The sequence below is a fragment of the Macrotis lagotis genome, chromosome X (assembly GCF_037893015.1).
Source record: "Macrotis lagotis isolate mMagLag1 chromosome X, bilby.v1.9.chrom.fasta, whole genome shotgun sequence".
Taxonomy (NCBI): Eukaryota; Metazoa; Chordata; class Mammalia; order Peramelemorphia; family Peramelidae; genus Macrotis; species Macrotis lagotis.
Window position 1 is genome coordinate 633901022 of NC_133666.1, and position 16719 is coordinate 633917740.

At 47.2% G+C, this 16719-nt stretch overlaps 2 protein-coding genes across 4 annotated transcripts in view; one reads left to right on the forward strand and one right to left on the reverse strand.

The window, feature by feature from the left end:
* On the forward strand, window positions 1-10674 carry STAP2 (signal transducing adaptor family member 2). 3 transcript variants are annotated; one of them, XM_074204015.1, is made up of 14 exons: window positions 2-212; window positions 1690-1761; window positions 2149-2274; window positions 2354-2410; window positions 2804-2904; window positions 3785-3919; window positions 4128-4197; window positions 4275-4377; window positions 4457-4531; window positions 5620-5760; window positions 5881-5913; window positions 6444-6536; window positions 6649-6732; window positions 6828-10671. In XM_074204015.1, exons 1-14 carry the CDS (start codon window positions 111-113, stop codon window positions 6884-6886), a joined length of 1251 nt encoding a protein of 416 aa, XP_074060116.1. In that variant the 5' UTR covers window positions 2-110; the 3' UTR covers window positions 6887-10671. The 3 variants fall into 3 exon arrangements, with proteins under 3 accessions (XP_074060117.1, XP_074060116.1, XP_074060118.1); XM_074204016.1 differs by lacking the exon at window positions 5620-5760 and having other exon boundaries at window positions 1-212; window positions 6828-10674; XM_074204017.1 differs by lacking the exons at window positions 4457-4531; window positions 5620-5760; window positions 5881-5913 and having other exon boundaries at window positions 6828-10674.
* FSD1 (fibronectin type III and SPRY domain containing 1) overlaps window positions 7931-16719 on the reverse strand; it is a 20641-nt gene continuing 11852 nt past the window's right edge. Inside the window, exons 8-13 of the mRNA XM_074204014.1 lie at window positions 16021-16119; window positions 15148-15307; window positions 9311-9390; window positions 8737-8988; window positions 8440-8528; window positions 7931-8127 (exon numbers count right to left, since the gene is read on the reverse strand). Coding sequence (XP_074060115.1) covers window positions 8017-8127; window positions 8440-8528; window positions 8737-8988; window positions 9311-9390; window positions 15148-15307; window positions 16021-16119 — 791 coding nt within the window. The 3' untranslated portion in view covers window positions 7931-8016. The remainder of the gene's footprint in view (window positions 8128-8439; window positions 8529-8736; window positions 8989-9310; window positions 9391-15147; window positions 15308-16020; window positions 16120-16719) is intronic.

The following is a 16719-nucleotide window of genomic DNA, read 5'->3' on the forward strand; positions in this document are numbered from 1 at the left end:
GGGAGAGGAAATTCCCTTTCGAACCTGTTCCTCTGCTTCCTGCTCCTGTTGTCTGTGAGCTGCCTGGCTCCCTGGGCTTCGGGATCCCCAGCCCCTTCCTTCCCACAGCAATGGCCACCGCCCCAGGACTACCCAGGGTCCCGAAACCTAAGCCGACTCTCCCTTCCCACTACTATGAGGGTTTTCTGGAGAAGAAGGGACCAAAAGACAGGGTAAGGTTAAGGGGGTGGAAGGCAAAAGATCGAGGAGATCGGGAACTCTGTGTCAGAATAAGGAGTCTTAGATTCCAGTTCCCAATTCTGTCACTAATTCTCAAGGGTGACCCTTCTGTCTAAGCCTTAATTTCTTCTTCTATCACACAAGGGGATTGACCTAACTGATCTCTAGCAGTCCTCTTAGCCAGAACATTCTCTGTTCTAAGGACCCTTTTAGCTCTGACAGACCCATTCAGGACTATGGGGTTATAAAGCTCTATGTTGTCAGGCTTCAGGGTATTGGATTGTGGAGCCAAGGAAGTCTTGTCCATGAAAATCTCTGTCTCTGTCTCTCCCTCCTTTCTATCACTCCTTTTCTCTGTCTCTCTTTCCCTGCTTCTCTGTCTCTGTCCCTTTTCTTTCTCTCTGTCTCTCTCTTTCCTTTCTATCTCTGTCTCTCTTTCCCTTCTCTGTCTCTGTTCCTCTTTTCCTTCTTTCTTTCCCTCCTCCTCTCTGTCTCTGGTTCTCTATTCTTTTCTCTCTGTCTCTCTTTCCCTACTCTGTCTCCAACTCTTTTTCTTCTGCCTGTCTCTCTTTCCCTCTTCTCTTTGTCTCTGTCTCCTTTCCCTCATCTATCTCCGTCTCTGTCTGTCTCTCAAACTCTTCTGCAGATGGAAAAGGGAAGTTGTTGAGAAAAGATGGGAATCCCTTTTCTCTTGAGCACCAGATACTTACTGCACTGAAGAAAGGATGGAAGGATACTGGAACTCTGGCATCTGTGTTGTGTGTCTGTCTGTCTGAGGTTTTGTGTGTGTGTGTGTGTGTGTGTGTGTGTGTGTGTGTGTATGTCTGTCTGTCTGTCTGTCTGTCTGAGTATACTCTGTGAGCCCAGGGCCAAAGCCTGATTCTAAGGATCACCTAGAACAACCATATAGAAAATATGGATATGTGAGTTTAAAGAGAGATTGGAAACTCTGTGATAGTTAGGAGCCTTACCATCTGCTTCCCAGTTCTGTCCCTGATGCTTCTGTCTGAGCCTTAGTTTCCTCCTCTAGAGCTCCTCCTAGAACATTCTCTGTTCTAAGGACCCTTTCAGCTCTGACAGACCCAGCAGGGCAACAGGATAGAGCTCCTATAGTTGGCTTTGGAGCCTCAGAGATGAGGTAAATCTGTAACCTTAATATGGTCCTTAGCATATCAGCTGGTGATGCTATAATGACCACTTTGGGGATTGAGTGAGGCGGTGCCTTTAATATGGTTTCTATATAACCTAGAGGAACTATAACCTCTGAATATGACTCCCATGGGACAGTGAACCTTGACCTTAACATTTGCTGGCGAATATATGACTTCAACATAAAGGTTACAGTGACCCTTCTCTGTGAGTAGCTTGAGATGCCAAGAGCAAAAATGGGTCAATGGGGCTGAAGTGAGAGGGGTCCCCTTGCCTTCCTGTCTCATGTTTTTCCTCCCTCTCTCCCACTTTGCTTCTCAGGATTATAAGAAGTTTTGGGCTGGTCTTCAGGGCCTCACTATCTATCTCTACAATAACAACCGGGACCCTCAGGTAAGGAAGAAGGGGCAAAACATACCAAATAGCCCTCAAGCACACATTCTGGTTCCTTTGACAATACCCATCATCCCCCAAATATCCATAACTAGGTTGGGCAAATCCTTTCCCTAACTCTAAGGGTGGGTGGACCAGATTTGGGACCAGAAGTCCTGAGGTCTAGTCCTAGCTCTTTTACTTACTAGCAATATGTCTTTAGGTCCTTCCCTTCCCTGGTCCTCAGTCACCCTCTTTGTAAAATGATGGTGAAATTCCTCTTTAAAATTCTGTGATCCAATTCAGAGGATCAATATCCTCTCAAAAGGTGTGACTATGAGAGCAGGGTAGGGCCTCAGCTTCTTCTCCTGTGGGAAAAGAGAATTAAGACACCGCCATTCCCTGCAGTATGTGGAAAAGGTGGACCTGAGCAACTTTTTGGCACTGACAGATGATGCCCCAAAGGGCAGCAGCACCATGGACCCAGGCACTCAGTTCTGCCTGTCATTGGAAGGTCAGGAAATCAGATTCAAGGTAAAGGCTTCCCTGGGGCTGGATTTTAGAAGGGGACACAGCCCTTGGCCACCAGCCCCCTCCTAGTCCCTGTTTACAGGTGGACAGCCTGGAGTCCCGGGAGATGTGGAAGGGTTTCATCATGACTGTTGTGGAGGTGAGATTCCTCCCCTTAAATCCTTCCCTTCCTGGATTGGAAGGGTCCAGCTCCAGCCTCTTCTTCTGCCTCCCACAAGAAGACAACTTCCACTTGGTTCTCAGATCCCAGGGTCTGAGCTGTCCTGCTCTGTCTCTCCCAAATCTGCCCTTTGTCCTCTGAATCCACCCTCCTAGTCCAGGCCCTGCTTTGATGCTGCCAGGGCTGGACTCCTCCTTCCCTGTTTCCCCTGGGAGGCAACCTGCACACATTGAGTTGTTTCCAGAGAGTGAGCTAGCTCCCTCTTTCTGCCTTTTGCTGCTCCCCCTTTCTGAATCCCTATAGTGCGGCCCAGATAGAGGTTAGGGGAATTAGAAGAGTGGTCTAACAAGCCTACATTGAATTGAATTGCAGCTGAAGGTCCCGTCCAACCTCACCCTTCTGCCAGGACATAAATATATGATGGCTGAGGCCCTGTCCAAGGAGAAGGATCGCCGGGTCCATGAGAAGCCCTCGTGAGTCTCCTGCCTGTGGGGCTCGGCCTCCTTGCCCAGAGGCCGATCAGAGTCAAGATTGGAAGGTGCTAGAGGAACAGAGGGAGGGGAAAGCCAGGATGGGGCTAGCAAGACTTAAGGGAATGATTTGTAATGCTCCATGAAGGAGGGACTTAGTCTTCATGAGTCCTGGGCCCCTCCTGTCCACAAGTTGAACCCTCAAGGAGGGGAATGTGCTTAACAGCCGGATGGAGGGCAAACCTCAAAATGGAAGTGGAGAATCCTGGGTTCTTGTCCCGGTTCTAAGTCTGAGCGAATCCTTCACTTCTGAGGCTCAATTTTCCTACCTGTAAGAAGAGGGGTTGTATTTTTTGAATCAACAAGGCTGTAAGGAGTGGAGAGAGCTTTTCTCCGTGTAAAACTCGAGTGAAACTAGAATAATCTAGCATTACGGAATTTTTTGGGGGGTGGGGACTGGAGCAGGCTCAGCCAGGGATGGGGGCTAGGATGACCGCTGAACTGGGGACCAGTGAGGGGCTGGAGGCGGGGCTCAGAGCTGAATTACTGGGCTGAAACTGGGGGGCTGATGGCAGTTGCCCAGAAGCTCAGAAGCGTTGAGACCCTGAGCTAAGTGGCGGAGCCGGGTCCTAGGGAACCAGATTTCCCAGCCGGCCCCAGACACGTGTGTGCTGTGTGACCCCGGGGACTCAGTTGCCTCATCTGTAAAACGGGAATAGCAGTAGCCGCTAACCCTAACCCTAACCCTCCGGAGTTTTGTCTCCAATGGAAAAATACGCGAATCTAAGCTGTGCAGGTCACGCGGGGGCGGGGCTGCGGGGCGGGGCGGGCCTCGGGGGGCGGGGCGGGGACTGACGTCCCCCTTCCCCACCACCCCAAAAAGCTGCTTCCTGAATGTGAGCCGGGTGGAGGCACAGCTGCTCCTGGAGAGGTCCCCGGAGTGCGGGAACATGCTGCTGCGGCCGGGCAGCGACCGCTCCGGAGGCTACTCCATCACCACCCGCCAGACGCTCAATGGGTAGGTCGGGGCTGGGGGCGGGGCCGAGCCCTCGCCTCTCCAATGGGAGCAGGGGGCGGAGCCGCGGGCCGGGGGCGTGGCCAGACCGGTCGGCCCGGTTCGCCGCGTCGGGGGAGGGGGTGGGGCCGGGAGCCGCCAGTCAGCACGCCCCTCCAATCAGGGGGGTCGGAGCACTGGAAGGGGCGGGCTCAGCGAGGCTCTCCCGCAGGGCCGAGGTGGTGCGGCACTACAAGGTGAAGCGCGAGGGCCTCGTCTACGTCATCGACGTGGAGGAGCCGGTGAGCGGGGCGCCACGCCCGGGGGCGGGGCCTGGGCGGGGCCGGGCGGGGCGGGGCCTGACTCCCCCTCCCCCCAGGTGTCCTGCTCTTCTCTCCACGACGTGGTCAACTACTTCGTGGCCAACACCAAGGGCGCCCTGGTGCCCTTCTGCCCGGACGAGGACTACGAGAAGGTCCTAGGTAGGGCTGGGCCCCGGCGGAGCAGGCTGGCCCCCGCCCCCCGCGGCCCCCGCGCTCCCGGCCCCTCTCTCTGTTGCAGGCTTTGTGGAGGCCAACCAGGAGAACGGAGAGAGCACGTGGACGGCCCCCGAGCCTCCAGCCCCCCGGGGGCCAGGTGACAGCCCCCCGCGGCGCCCCGAGGGGCCCAGCCCTAGAAGCGGGGAGCGTGGGACCCCCGAGGGAAGGAGGCCGGAGCCGGCTTCCAGATCCCGGCCCCACGCGAGCCCCCCGGGCCGCCCCGCCCTCTCCCGGGTCCGCCGGACCGCGGGAGGAAGAGGGGGCGCAAGGCCCCCGGGGGGCCGCGTTTGGTGATTCCGAGTACAGACACGCGTGACGTGCACACACAGACACAGACACACACAGACACGGAGACCGGCTTCCATCATTCTTTCATTTACATTCCTGGAGCAGCGAGGCCCCGGGTCTGGCGCCCCAGGCGCAGGGCTGCAAGGAGAGGAGGGGGTTACAGGCACACGGGGGCAGAATGGGAGATGCCACCCTGCTGGGGCTGGGGCAGGAGCCCCGCATCCCTCATCGGGGATGAAGGCAGATGATGGCCCTCCCAGTAAAATACAGGAATTGGCGGTCCCCGGCCCCATCTGCGGCCTAGGCTTCTGACAAAAGGGCTCTGTATGCCACAGAAGTGGGAGCTGCCCTCATTGTCTCTGAACGCACCTCCACATAAGTGGGAACATAGACACATGCACGGATAGACCCTAGGTGTGTGTTAGCAGGCAGCCCATACAGCCGAAAAGGCCTTGGATTAGAAATCAGAAGGGTTCAACTTAACTTCCCTTCCCCAAGCCTCGATTTCCTCATCTGTAGAATGGGCATAACAGATTCTGCCCTGCCTCTCTTACAGGGTTATTGGGAAGAAAGAGCTTTGGAAGTGGCACTGCTATCACTGCAGTGAACTACGATTAGTATACAAGGATACACACGGGCACACACATACACGTAGGCATACACAATAAGACTCATGGGAGTGTGGAGTAGTAGAAAAAAACAACTGATAGAATCACAGTCTCGCCCTGCATTCAAGTCCTGGCCCTGACACATTTTTCCTAGGGGACTCTGTTTCCTCTGGAGAATGAGAGAGTGGGTGATTTCTTTGGGCAAGATCATTCTGAGATGTTTCTTTACATGTCTAGAAAAATACTTGCCCCTTCCCTCAACCTAGGTCCATCTCATCCCTCTCTCCAGAAGCTAAACAGATCCAACAGCTACCTGGCCCGGTCAAACCCCCCTCATTGCCCACCCCACCACCACCCACACCTGCTCAGGATGAGAACTACATTATCCCCATCAGTGATGAACCCACAAGCCAATATGTGAATGAAGATGGTGAGAGGTCCCTGGATAAGGGTGGGGGAGAAGGAAAGGGTGACAACTGGGGAAGCCTCAGCTAATACAGACCTCTCCTTCCATACAATGGTTCTGGCCATCCACCTCACCCTCCCGCAGAAATGGCCCAGTTCTGCCGCCTGAAGGCTCCTGGTGAGAAGGAACAGCTTTTTGGGTGGGATGGGGGTGGAGGACAAGGAGAAGGGCGGGGAACCAGGGCTATCTCCCCTCCCCTTCCCTGTCCTCCTCTTTGCCTGACTCTGACTTTCCAAAGCTAGATTTGAATGTCCTAGAGCACTGGGTGGGAGGCCTACTTGGGCCACTGACCTAGGTGGCCTTGGGTAAATCATCTCTTCTCTAGGACTATGCTTTCCTCAGCTATAAAATGAGGATTAGGCTACCTGTCTCCTTCAACAGGTTTGTGAGGTTTATACCATCATCACTGTCATCAGTTATTATTATAGATCTTATCATATGACACAGTTGAAAGAGTCCAGAATGTAGAATTGAGGATGTGGGTTGAATCCCAACTTGGCAGCTTACTGCCATTGCAACAACCTTGGACAAGTCCCCTTTCCTTCTCCGAGTCTCAGTTTCCTCATCTTTCAGAGGAGGGGGGGTCATACTCTTGGGTCTATTCTTGATCTAAATAATATTTCCTCTGTGTTCTCCCTCCCTCCTAGCACTACCCACACGTCTGCTGCCTGGCCCTAAACCCAAGAAACAAGGGAAGCCATTGCCCAAAGTGCCACCTGTGCCCAACAAGACCAAAACAGGTAGGGCTGTGCTACTTGATCTTTGCTCCCCCCACACACACTGGATGATCCCCAACAATCTGGGCCCACAAAACCCTCAACTTCTTCCTTCCTCTCTCTCTGTCCTTCCCAGAGCTCAAAGGTCTTGTTGGCCCCAAGAAAGTTGCTTCAGGGTCTTCCCAGCTCAAGGTTCCTTTTGGCATGCCCATTTCCACAGGTGAGAGATATGGTGGGCAAGGGTATGGGATGGGAAGAGAAGTCAAATGGAGGGAAGTGATGCCAATTGTACCCTCCTTTTCTCCTGCTGGGCAGATATTACTGAGGAACTGGAAAAAAAGCTGCAACAGAGAAGAGCCAACCTAGAGAAGTGACACTGACCAGATACATGGACAAGGCCTTAGTATCAGTGGGGCCCCCTTTTGGATCCTGACCCCAAGGGATGCTCTGTGTGAAGTCTCTTCTTTTTACTTCCTTCAGTTTTAGCCCTTTAATAGGTGGGGCACATCTTGAGCCCCACCTCCTCCAGGGACACCTCAGCCCTTTAACTTGAATATTAAAACTAAAGGAATATGATGGTTCTGGCAGTGAGGCTTGGTCATGGTACAAGGCCTCTGGAAAAGGGGGCATGTGCATGCACACCTGAGTATCCAGGGCCTGGGGAACTGGTCCCTAAAATAGTCAACAATGAGTGATAAGACAAGAGGGGCAGGGTCCTTAGAAAACAGGCTAGAGCATATCACAGCTGGAAGGGCCCTTAGAATAAAGAATATGCAATTTTAGAAGGGAACTATGGGAGCATCTGGTCCAAAATCTTTTTCTTTTTTTTTTTTTTAACCAAATTTACCAATCAAGAGGCTGAGGTACAAAGAGTGAGAGTGACTTGCCCAGGATCACACAGTGGGTCTGGAGCAATTTTTTCATTTTCTGCCTGCATGCTATGGGAGAAGAAATCAAGAAGCCTGGGTTCTCTTGGGCTCTGGCCCTGAGACTTGCCTCCCAACAGTCAATATCTGATCCTTGTGGCCAGGGTTCCAGTATTCTTCCCACTTATCCAGCTTTAGGGAGACAGGACCCTTAAGGTCCTGAGGCCTCAGCCCAGGTCTGAAATGACCACCACATGGGCCCAACCAGATGTGTTTCATTTTAATTAGGGGATGGGGGTGGGAGGGAAGAGAAGTGGAATGAATCCAGCCCTAGCCCACCCTTCCATGCCCTAGTTCTGGACTCTAGTGTTAAGGCCCAAAGCAGCATTGGTTGTGAGAAGAGGTAACTGAAAGGAAGGGGCTGCCCCTTCCAGGGTTCAGAGGCTGCTGTGGGCTTCACATCACCTTCAGGTGAGGATTGGGGGGGGGGGGGGGAAGGAGAGCAGAGCAGCCAACAAGTTCATTCTCTGAGGTCATGGCCCAAAGGACCCCGGAGGCCCAAGGCAGAAGTTGGCCCCTTCCAAGCCCAAGTTGGGCACAGATAGGCAGGAGCAGTGGCCTGGGGCAGGAAAGACAGGCTAGGTAAGGCTGGCATTGGAGCTGCTGGTGGCACTGTTCCGCTTCTGCAGGCACCGCACTGAGCTAGGCACCTGAAGGCCCGAGGACACCTGAAAGCTTCCACACCACACCTGTAGGGGTCATAGGGAGAGAATGAGAGAGGAGGCCAGGCAGGTACACAGAGGGAAAGAGGCTACAGGAAGGGCTGAGTGGATAGGAGAGGTCAAACGGGACAGAAGTGAAGCTGGGCAAGGACTCTAAGTAATCAGAAAGGGTCTAAAGAGATTATAGAACAGGGAGGCAGCAAAGAGAGCTAGGGATTAGTGACTAGAGGGATTATGGGGCATTGGGGTTCAGGAGAAATGGAAAAAGTCCAAAGGGGATCAGGAATCAGACAGACACTGAGCACAGACTGCAGAGGTTGGGAAGCCTATTCCCCTCACCATGAAGGCCGGCAACAGTGGCTGGTTGAATTTGGCCTTGAAAGTGTGAAGCAGCTGCTTGGTTCGGGCATTGTAGAAGGACAGGACCCCTGCAGGCAGACAGATAGATGGGTCAGACAGAAGGGGAGGTGGACAGCAGGACAGGGAAACCAAAAAGGGGAGAGGCTGAGGAAGAAGGGTCAAAGGGACAAAGGCCATATTTAGGGGAGGGGGAGGGAGGTATTCAACAAAGAAGGGCCCAGACCCAACAGAAGGGGGATGGATTAGGAAGGTTTTCCATTTTTCTGGGCTTCCCACCTTTGAGGAAGTCACAGTGCACCCCAATGCAGTCCGGTAGAGGCACATCCAGTGTCCGGGCCTTGTTGTTATGCTTGGCTGTGAAGCTGACCTGCAGCCAGTTGTTCAGATGCAGGCACCAGGAGGCTGGTGTCTTGCCCAGTTGGTCAAACCTACCCAGGCTGCGGTAGGCAACACCTACTGCAAAAGCCTTGCTGTCTCGGTCATAGCGTACCTCCCAGTAGTGCTCACCACCATCGATGAGGGTGTCTCCTAAGGAATAATGGAGGGATAACAAGATAAGCTTGTCAAGCGTCTCGGGTCTCCCACTCCTCCCTCAGCTCCCAAACTCTAATCCTCCCCTTTGCAACTTTCTGGAGTCCTACCCAGCACTACCCTCCTTCACATGTTTCTCCCACCCGTAAGGTCCCAACCTTCCATGTTACTCCTTCCAGGACTCACATGAGAGCTTTAGAGGTGAGGCAGAAAGAGGTCCAAATCCTGAGTCTTGGTTACTGTTCCCAGAATCTGTCCCTATAGTCTCTCAGTTTCCCTCTGCCCCCATCCCTCTGACCGTATATCACCTCCATCTTACCCAGCACAGTGTAGGACTCGGCTGTGAAGCGGTCCCGGCCTCCCCTCCCGGAGGGCATCCTCTTGGGAGACTGAGCACATCTGTGAGCATTAGATAGATTCTGGTGAAAAGGCAGCCCTTCCTCGACTACCGTCAGAAACTCCCTCCAGGAAGCCTTCATTGACCAATCCCTTCATTCACCTCTAGGCCAACTGAGCATCCACCTAGGTATAGGAGCTTCCAGCCACCTTTGTTAATAATTCTATCCTTTTTAGAAAGGGCAAATGTATCTCAAATGAAGAAGTGGGGAGAACATCCCCAACCCACTTCTTGAAAATGGGTGGTCCACATGCATGTTTTTGGACTTTTCCAAATGCAATGATCTCTCTCTCTCTCTCTCTCTCTCTCTCTCTCTCTCTCCCCTTGCATATAAAATACTAATAGTTATAAGGGGTGGCTCTCTGAGGGGGGAGGGAGGATATACAGGGTAATACTATGATGAAAAAACATAAAAGATAAATAAAAACATTTTTAAAATTCTACTTTCTAACACTGAGTAACATTCAAAATAAAAAAATTCTACTAAATACTGCTAATTCTCAGTATTTCAATGGACCTGTAACCTCAGTGAAATGGATACTCATCCTTCCTGTGGTACAGATGGAGCACAACCCATCCATGCCTTTTTATGTCCTTGTCTATGATCTTCCATAAATCCTCCACAACCTATCATGCTGATTCTTCATTTAAATTTCATGAGATAATGTGGGCACTAACATGGCTACCACAGGCTGCTCTTACTCCATGACAGGCTTACCTCCTTTAGTCTCTGATGATATTTTTTATGTGATGAGCAGATGTTCATCAGTAATATGCTCCAGTCTATGCCCACTATATGGCTCTCCATTGGACTTTGTGGGAATGGTAACTTTAATTCTTCAGATTAAGCTAGTCTATGAACTTGGAGCCAAGGAGCATCAATGGAAGAGCATTGGTATTTAAAAATAGATAGGCCTTGTTTCAGAAGGAAGAAACTTGCGGTCTTTATAAACCCTGTGCAATTTCTTGATACAACACCCTCCTCTGGATCCAGATTTGTCCTTCTGTGATGTCTAAGAGGAAAGGACCAATTCTATGGGTAATCTATTTGAAAGTATGTCATAGATTGGATAACAGGTTTTCTTCATCCATTTGATTTTTCCTATATAGATAGCTAAAATAGAGTCTTATGGGGGTGGGGTGGGGACAAAAATTAATTAAGTGGCAATTGTGTGCTAGATATCTTATTCAATACACAATCACCCTTGAGTGACTTTTATCCCTCAGAAGCTCTGCAGTGTTCTGGGATCTGATGCAATCAGCACAATATCATTCACAAACAGAAGCATCTAAACGACCCATAGGGAATCCCTTTTCCATTTGGTGCCAGCCTCCAAGATGGTAGTATTTACCTTTGCTGAGCAGATAGATGTCTGATCTTTGCCTGATAGTAATAATCAGAGAATTGATCATCTCTGTTATAATTTTTAAAGAATCTTATATGATTTTTTTTTATTTTTGCAAGGCAATGGGGTTAAGTGACTTGCCTAAGATCACACAGCCAGGCAATTATTAAGTGCTGGATTTGAACTCAGGTCCTCCTGACTCCAGGGCCAGTGCTCTATACACTGTGCCATCTAGCTGCCCCGATCTTGTATGATTTTGATATATATATGGAAGACACCTTGTGGGAGGGCAACCTTGAAAGTTGTTACTTCACTGAAGCCAGAGACCATTTCATGTGTCTGTCTTTGTATTTCCAGCACAGTGACTGGCACAATAGGAGGCATTGAAATTCTTGGTGAACTGAGCTGAAGGTGGCATTGTGTGCTATTAAATGAAATGCTTTTTTAATAGTCAATACACAATAAACACAGCAAGATTTTGTGGTCACTTACTTTCATATTTAATGACTAAAGATGGAATGTAGTACAAAATATCATTTATAAAAGTCTGCCTGTTCCCTTCATCAAGGATGCCTTGATTGATGTGTGTGTAGTTTATTCTCATTAGGATCTCATAGAGATGGAAAAATAAGCTGGTGAGTTAGTATTTAGAATCAAGAACTTTCTTGATTGCCTTTAAACTAACAATAAAGGTTATGATTTTTCCTAGGCATCTATCCCTCCTGGGAATCAAATAACTAGTGTTTTATTTTTTGAAATTTGGGTAAGGCAATGGGGCCAAGTGACTTGTCTAAGATCACATGGCTAGTGTCAAGGGTCTAAGGCTGGATTTGAAATTCAGGTCCTCCTTACTTCAACTGATCAATACTTTTAAAATTGAGTTATTTCTGGAACATATCTCTTTTACATTTAATAAAGATGCTATGTCTTTGAATTTCACTGCCATTTCTGCTTGTTCATACAGCACAGGTTCTATGATAATAGGGGCTAAATGTGGCAGTTCCACTGTTACTGATAAAGAAAATAGTTTCTTACAGAAATATTTACAGATTTTTTCCACTTTTTTCTTTCTTATCTTTTTTTCCAGTTTCATCACTATATGATCTAGGAGTTATCTGATTTATTTGGGTCTCTTGCCAAACTTTCTGTAAACTTTCTTGTTCTTCCACTATTGCTCAGTTTTGAGGTAATTCTGCTCAATCTTCCACCACAATCTGTTCGATTTTATAATCATGTTTATGTTTTAAACCCATCTTGTCCCTGATTCTCAACTCTTTCCTCTTGATCAGGAAATCAAATGTTCACTAGCCAAGGAAGTTTTAAATTCCTTTTTGCTTTTTTGTTGTGGCAATTGGCATAGGTTAAACTTCCTGAGAAATGGTGATAATCTGTGACAATGTCAGTTCTTTAATTCTGTCATATCAGTTTCAAATCTGGAGACTTTTGCATAAGGCTCTCCAACTGGTGGAGAAAATGGTTACTAGATCTCGTGTGTGTGTGTGTGTGTGTGTGTGTGTGTGTGTGAAGGGAGGAGTTCATGAAGAGTTTTGGAGAGAGAGAAATTCTTCATTTCATTAAAGGAGGATCTATGGCACTCTAGAATCTTCTAAAGTCTAATTTACTACATGAAGAGGTAGAATTTGGAAGGCAGATATAGAGGGAGGAAGTTGGCTCCTCAAGATTCCCAATGTCTCTAATTCCCGTATGCTTCCTTAGAGCCTTTGGGAATTTCCCTTTGAGTGAAATTGGACTCTCTTTCTTCAGTGAACAAGATCTCATCTTACTCTCAATACTTGCTTAAAAACTCATTCACTTTTGTCATTTTCTGATATATATTAGTGTAATTGTAGCAATCCAGTTTCCATGTGCTATTTGCTTAGATGGTTTGTTTGCTATTCATTATCTGTGATGGTCTTTTTGAGTAATTAGCATTTGGCAGAAGAAGTCAAGTTTTGGGGCATAAGCCTGGGGTTTTGTTGTTACTGTTGTTCAGTTGTTTTGTAGGCATGTCCAACTCTTCATGTCCTTATTCAGAGTTTTCTTGGCAAAGATATCAGAGTGGTTTGCCATTTCCTTCTCCACTTCACAGTTGAGTAAACTGAGGCAAATAGAGCTAATTGACTTGCCCAGGGTCACCCAGTTAGTGTCTGAGGCCAGATCTGAACTCAGGAAGAGTTCAACTGTCAAGCACTGTATTTGCTTTGCAAGCCTGGAGTACCTTCCAATATACTGATTTGAACCCAAAAATCATTTTCCTAGACCAGCAATATTTAGCAAGACAGGTATAATTCTAGTCAAGTCCTCCCTCTTAGGAGAGAACAAAGAGGCCAACCTCATGGTCCCTTCTCATCTTTCCCTCCAGGTAGGAAGATAATCTTCCTGGGAAAAGGTGTGTGTGGGGGGAGATATATCAGTGATATTTGTCCCTACTTCCCACAAATGGAAATTAAACAACATGGGAACATACATAACCTACATAGGCAATGCAATATTCTAGCATCCATTTCTCAATTTTGGGTATGAATATCTTTTTAAATAGGTCAGATTCAGACTATTTTAATTACATTCCCAATCCTATGTTTAGATTTTCTTCTAATTTAATATATACTTTGACCTTTGCAACTAGGATGCACAGTAGACAGAGCACTAGGCCTGGAATTGGGAAGACCTGAATTCAAATTTTACTTCAGACATTTACTAGCTATGTGAAACTGGGCAAGTTATTTAACTCTCTCTGCCTGAGTTTCCTCAACTGTAAAATGGGGATTCTCTCAGCGTTTTCAATAAATTGTAAAGTATTTCTGCACATAGTAAATGCTATATAAATGTTAGCTATTATTAACAAGTCGATGATTGTCCTTAGATATGTGATCTGGAAATGATGACCCATTGTGCCTTCTCTTTTTTTTCCTTTTTCTTTCTTTGATTTTTTTTTAGTTTTTTTTTTTTACAAGGCAATGGGGTTAAGTGGCTTGCCTAAGGCCACACAGCTAGGTAATTATTAAGTGTCTGAAGCCGGATTTGAACTCAGGTACTCCTGACTCCAAGGCCAGTGCTCTATCCATTGCACCACCTAGCTGCCCCTCTTTCTTTGATTTTTGTAAAGCGATGGGGCTGTGACTTGCCCAAGGTCACATAGTTTGTGTCTCTGAAGATAGAATTGAACTCAGGTCTATCCACTGCAGCACTAAGTTGCCCCTGTTCTTTCTCTTTGAGAAGAAATTGCATTGGGTTCATTTTGGGTGATAATTTTCAGTTCTCTCCATGATTAATGCCTCCAGAGTGTCTTCTCGAAAGCCTTATTAATAATATAGAGGTATGAGGCTTCTTTCTAGTGTACAAGCCTTTGGCTTCTTTGCCATATTTAATCTTGATGTTTTTCATCATCCTCCCTTATAGCCACTTCTGCATTAGAGTCACCAAGTATTAAAATATACATTGTTTTAATTTAGAGCATCTTATCAAATTTGGGGGAATTTTTTGGTAATATTTCTCTACCTCTCTGTTCTTTCCAGAAATTATTTTGATGGTGGTCATTTTGCAAATGCTCATCATAAGTACTGTAATACAAGATGATCAAGCATCTCATGAAAAACTTCTTGCTGCCTTTGGAAGCACAAGAAAACAAGAAAACTTGTTTCTTCAAGTGGTGAAGTAGAACAAGGGAGAGGGTGCTGGACTTGAAGTCAAGAAGACCTGTGTTTTAATCCTGACTCAGCCACATAATAATTGTGATCCTGGGCAAGTCATTTAACCTCTCTCAGCTTCAGTTTCCCCATCAGGAAAATACAAAGAGTAACTTACCTCACAGGGTTGTTGGAAGAGAAAATTGATAAAGGACATGCAAAATGCCTCACAAACCTTAAAGTCCTATTATTATTATCTTTTCAAGGAGAACCTTGGTAGCCATCTTTCAATTTGGATTCAACTTCCTTTTCTCCTTATGGTTTGATTTATAGTGAGTATATCAATTTGCCATAATTAATTTCCTCCAGTGGTATGTCTATTCATGGAACATTGGAGAGGATTTCAAATTCACAGTATCAATAATTAATGTTTATAGAAAGTTTAAAAAAATTGATTCTTTGCACCCTCTCCAACTTATTCCTGCCACTGTCTTTAAAAAGCACAAGGGGGCAGTAGAAGAACAAGGGTCATTGTGTATTGTTCTTTACTGGGATGTCTTGACCATTATAGGCATTGGTCAACCCACTGGTACTGAGCTTCTTAGTTGCTGAGTGAGGTTGGCCATTAGAAAGCCAACTCATCCTGCCACCAGTTTGGTAGAACCTGTTTGAATTTACACTTCAGTGGCACAATCTTTCAGGTTTTCTAGGCATTTACCTTACAATCTGCCCCCTTCCAAAGTGGACACTTCCCAAAGGGCAGGTCTAGACCTTGGGAGGATCTTACCTGGCTGGGGAGTTAACAGGAGAGGCAGTCCGACCTTTGCTGTCTTTTTCTCGAGCCTTGATGTCCTGTACTTTCCCTCCCATAGCATCCCATTCCACCGATAATTCTTCCACCCGCAAGTTCTGGTGGCATGTCATAGCATCCAATCGGAACATAAAAGCTGTCAGAGGCAGAGCCATGTTATCCTGAGCAACCTCAGCCCCCTACCTAGAGTTCCATGACAGCCCAGAGCCAGAGCCACTACCCCCTTGAATCAAAGAGCAGTAGGCCAGCAATGGTGCCAAGAACTCATAATCTTCAAGTCACTGAAGAGGAGAGAAGGGTGAGGGCGAGGAAGGTCAGATGTTCTGAGTCTGTTGGCTCATCTGTTAAATGGATCAACATCCACACTAAAGTATTAGAGATATGTAAATTTTTATATTATAACAAGGGTCCCTAGAGGGAATGAACTTAAGTTACAGTGGGAAGCATTGAAGTTAAGATCTCTTTCTGGAGAGCTAATTGGCCATTGATCACTGCTTCCTCACTGTTGTACCTGTCTATTTGTAAAAGAAGGCAGTGACTCTCCCTGGTGCAAGACTTCCCAGGAAGATGGAACAAAAGGACCCCAAGGCTGACCTTAGAACTGAGAGTCTAAGGAGCGGCTAGGTGGTGCAGTGGATAGAGCACCGGCTCTGGAGTCAGGAGTACATGAGTTCAAATCCGGCCTCAGACACTTAATAATTACCTAGCTGTGTGGCCTTGGGCAAGTCACTTAACCCCATTGCCTTGCAAAAACTAAAAAACAAAACAAAAAAAAAAACCTGGGAGTCTAGAGCTCTTACGGAGGGTTCAAAGAAGGGGAAAGAGAAGAACAGGAAGGGAGTCACTCACCTGTGGTTTCCAGAGTGACAGGTTCTGAGAACTCTCCAGCCACGGCCTTGTTACACGCTCTTACTCGAAAATTCATGTATTTCATGTCAAACTTCAGACCTAAAAGGAAGCCACAGAGACCTCACAAAGATGATGAGACCTTTCTGAGGAATAACAAATGTCAGTACTCTGAATCCTCTACATGTGGGCAAAGTGAAAACTAACAGTACTGTTGCTCCCCAAACTGAATAAAGTGCTAATAATAGTTGTCTTCCTTCCTTTTCCTTCCCCTCCTTCTTTCCCTCCCTCCCTTTATTCTTTCCTTCCTTTCTTTTGTTCTTTCTTTCTCCTTCTGCTGCTATTCCTACCAACCTTAATACTGAACAACACCGAGGTCAGTAGATATTGTTACATAATGGCAAGGCCACTGTATGCGGAGTCAGATGACCTGGGTTTGATTCTAAGTTGTCTACCAATCATTAGACTTTGGGCAATTTTTCAACTTTTCCATACCTCAGTTTTTTCCATCTACAAAATGAGAATACTGGGCTAGATTAGTTTTATTTTCCATTAACCCTGTTCAACAACAAAGTTATGAACCCCCAAGGTAAATTTAATATACTCCTTATAAGATTTTTTTATTCATTAAATGTTGTAATAACTAGAAAGATAACTTTTGTCCAAAAAGTTCCAAATTAAAACTTACATTATAATTATAAA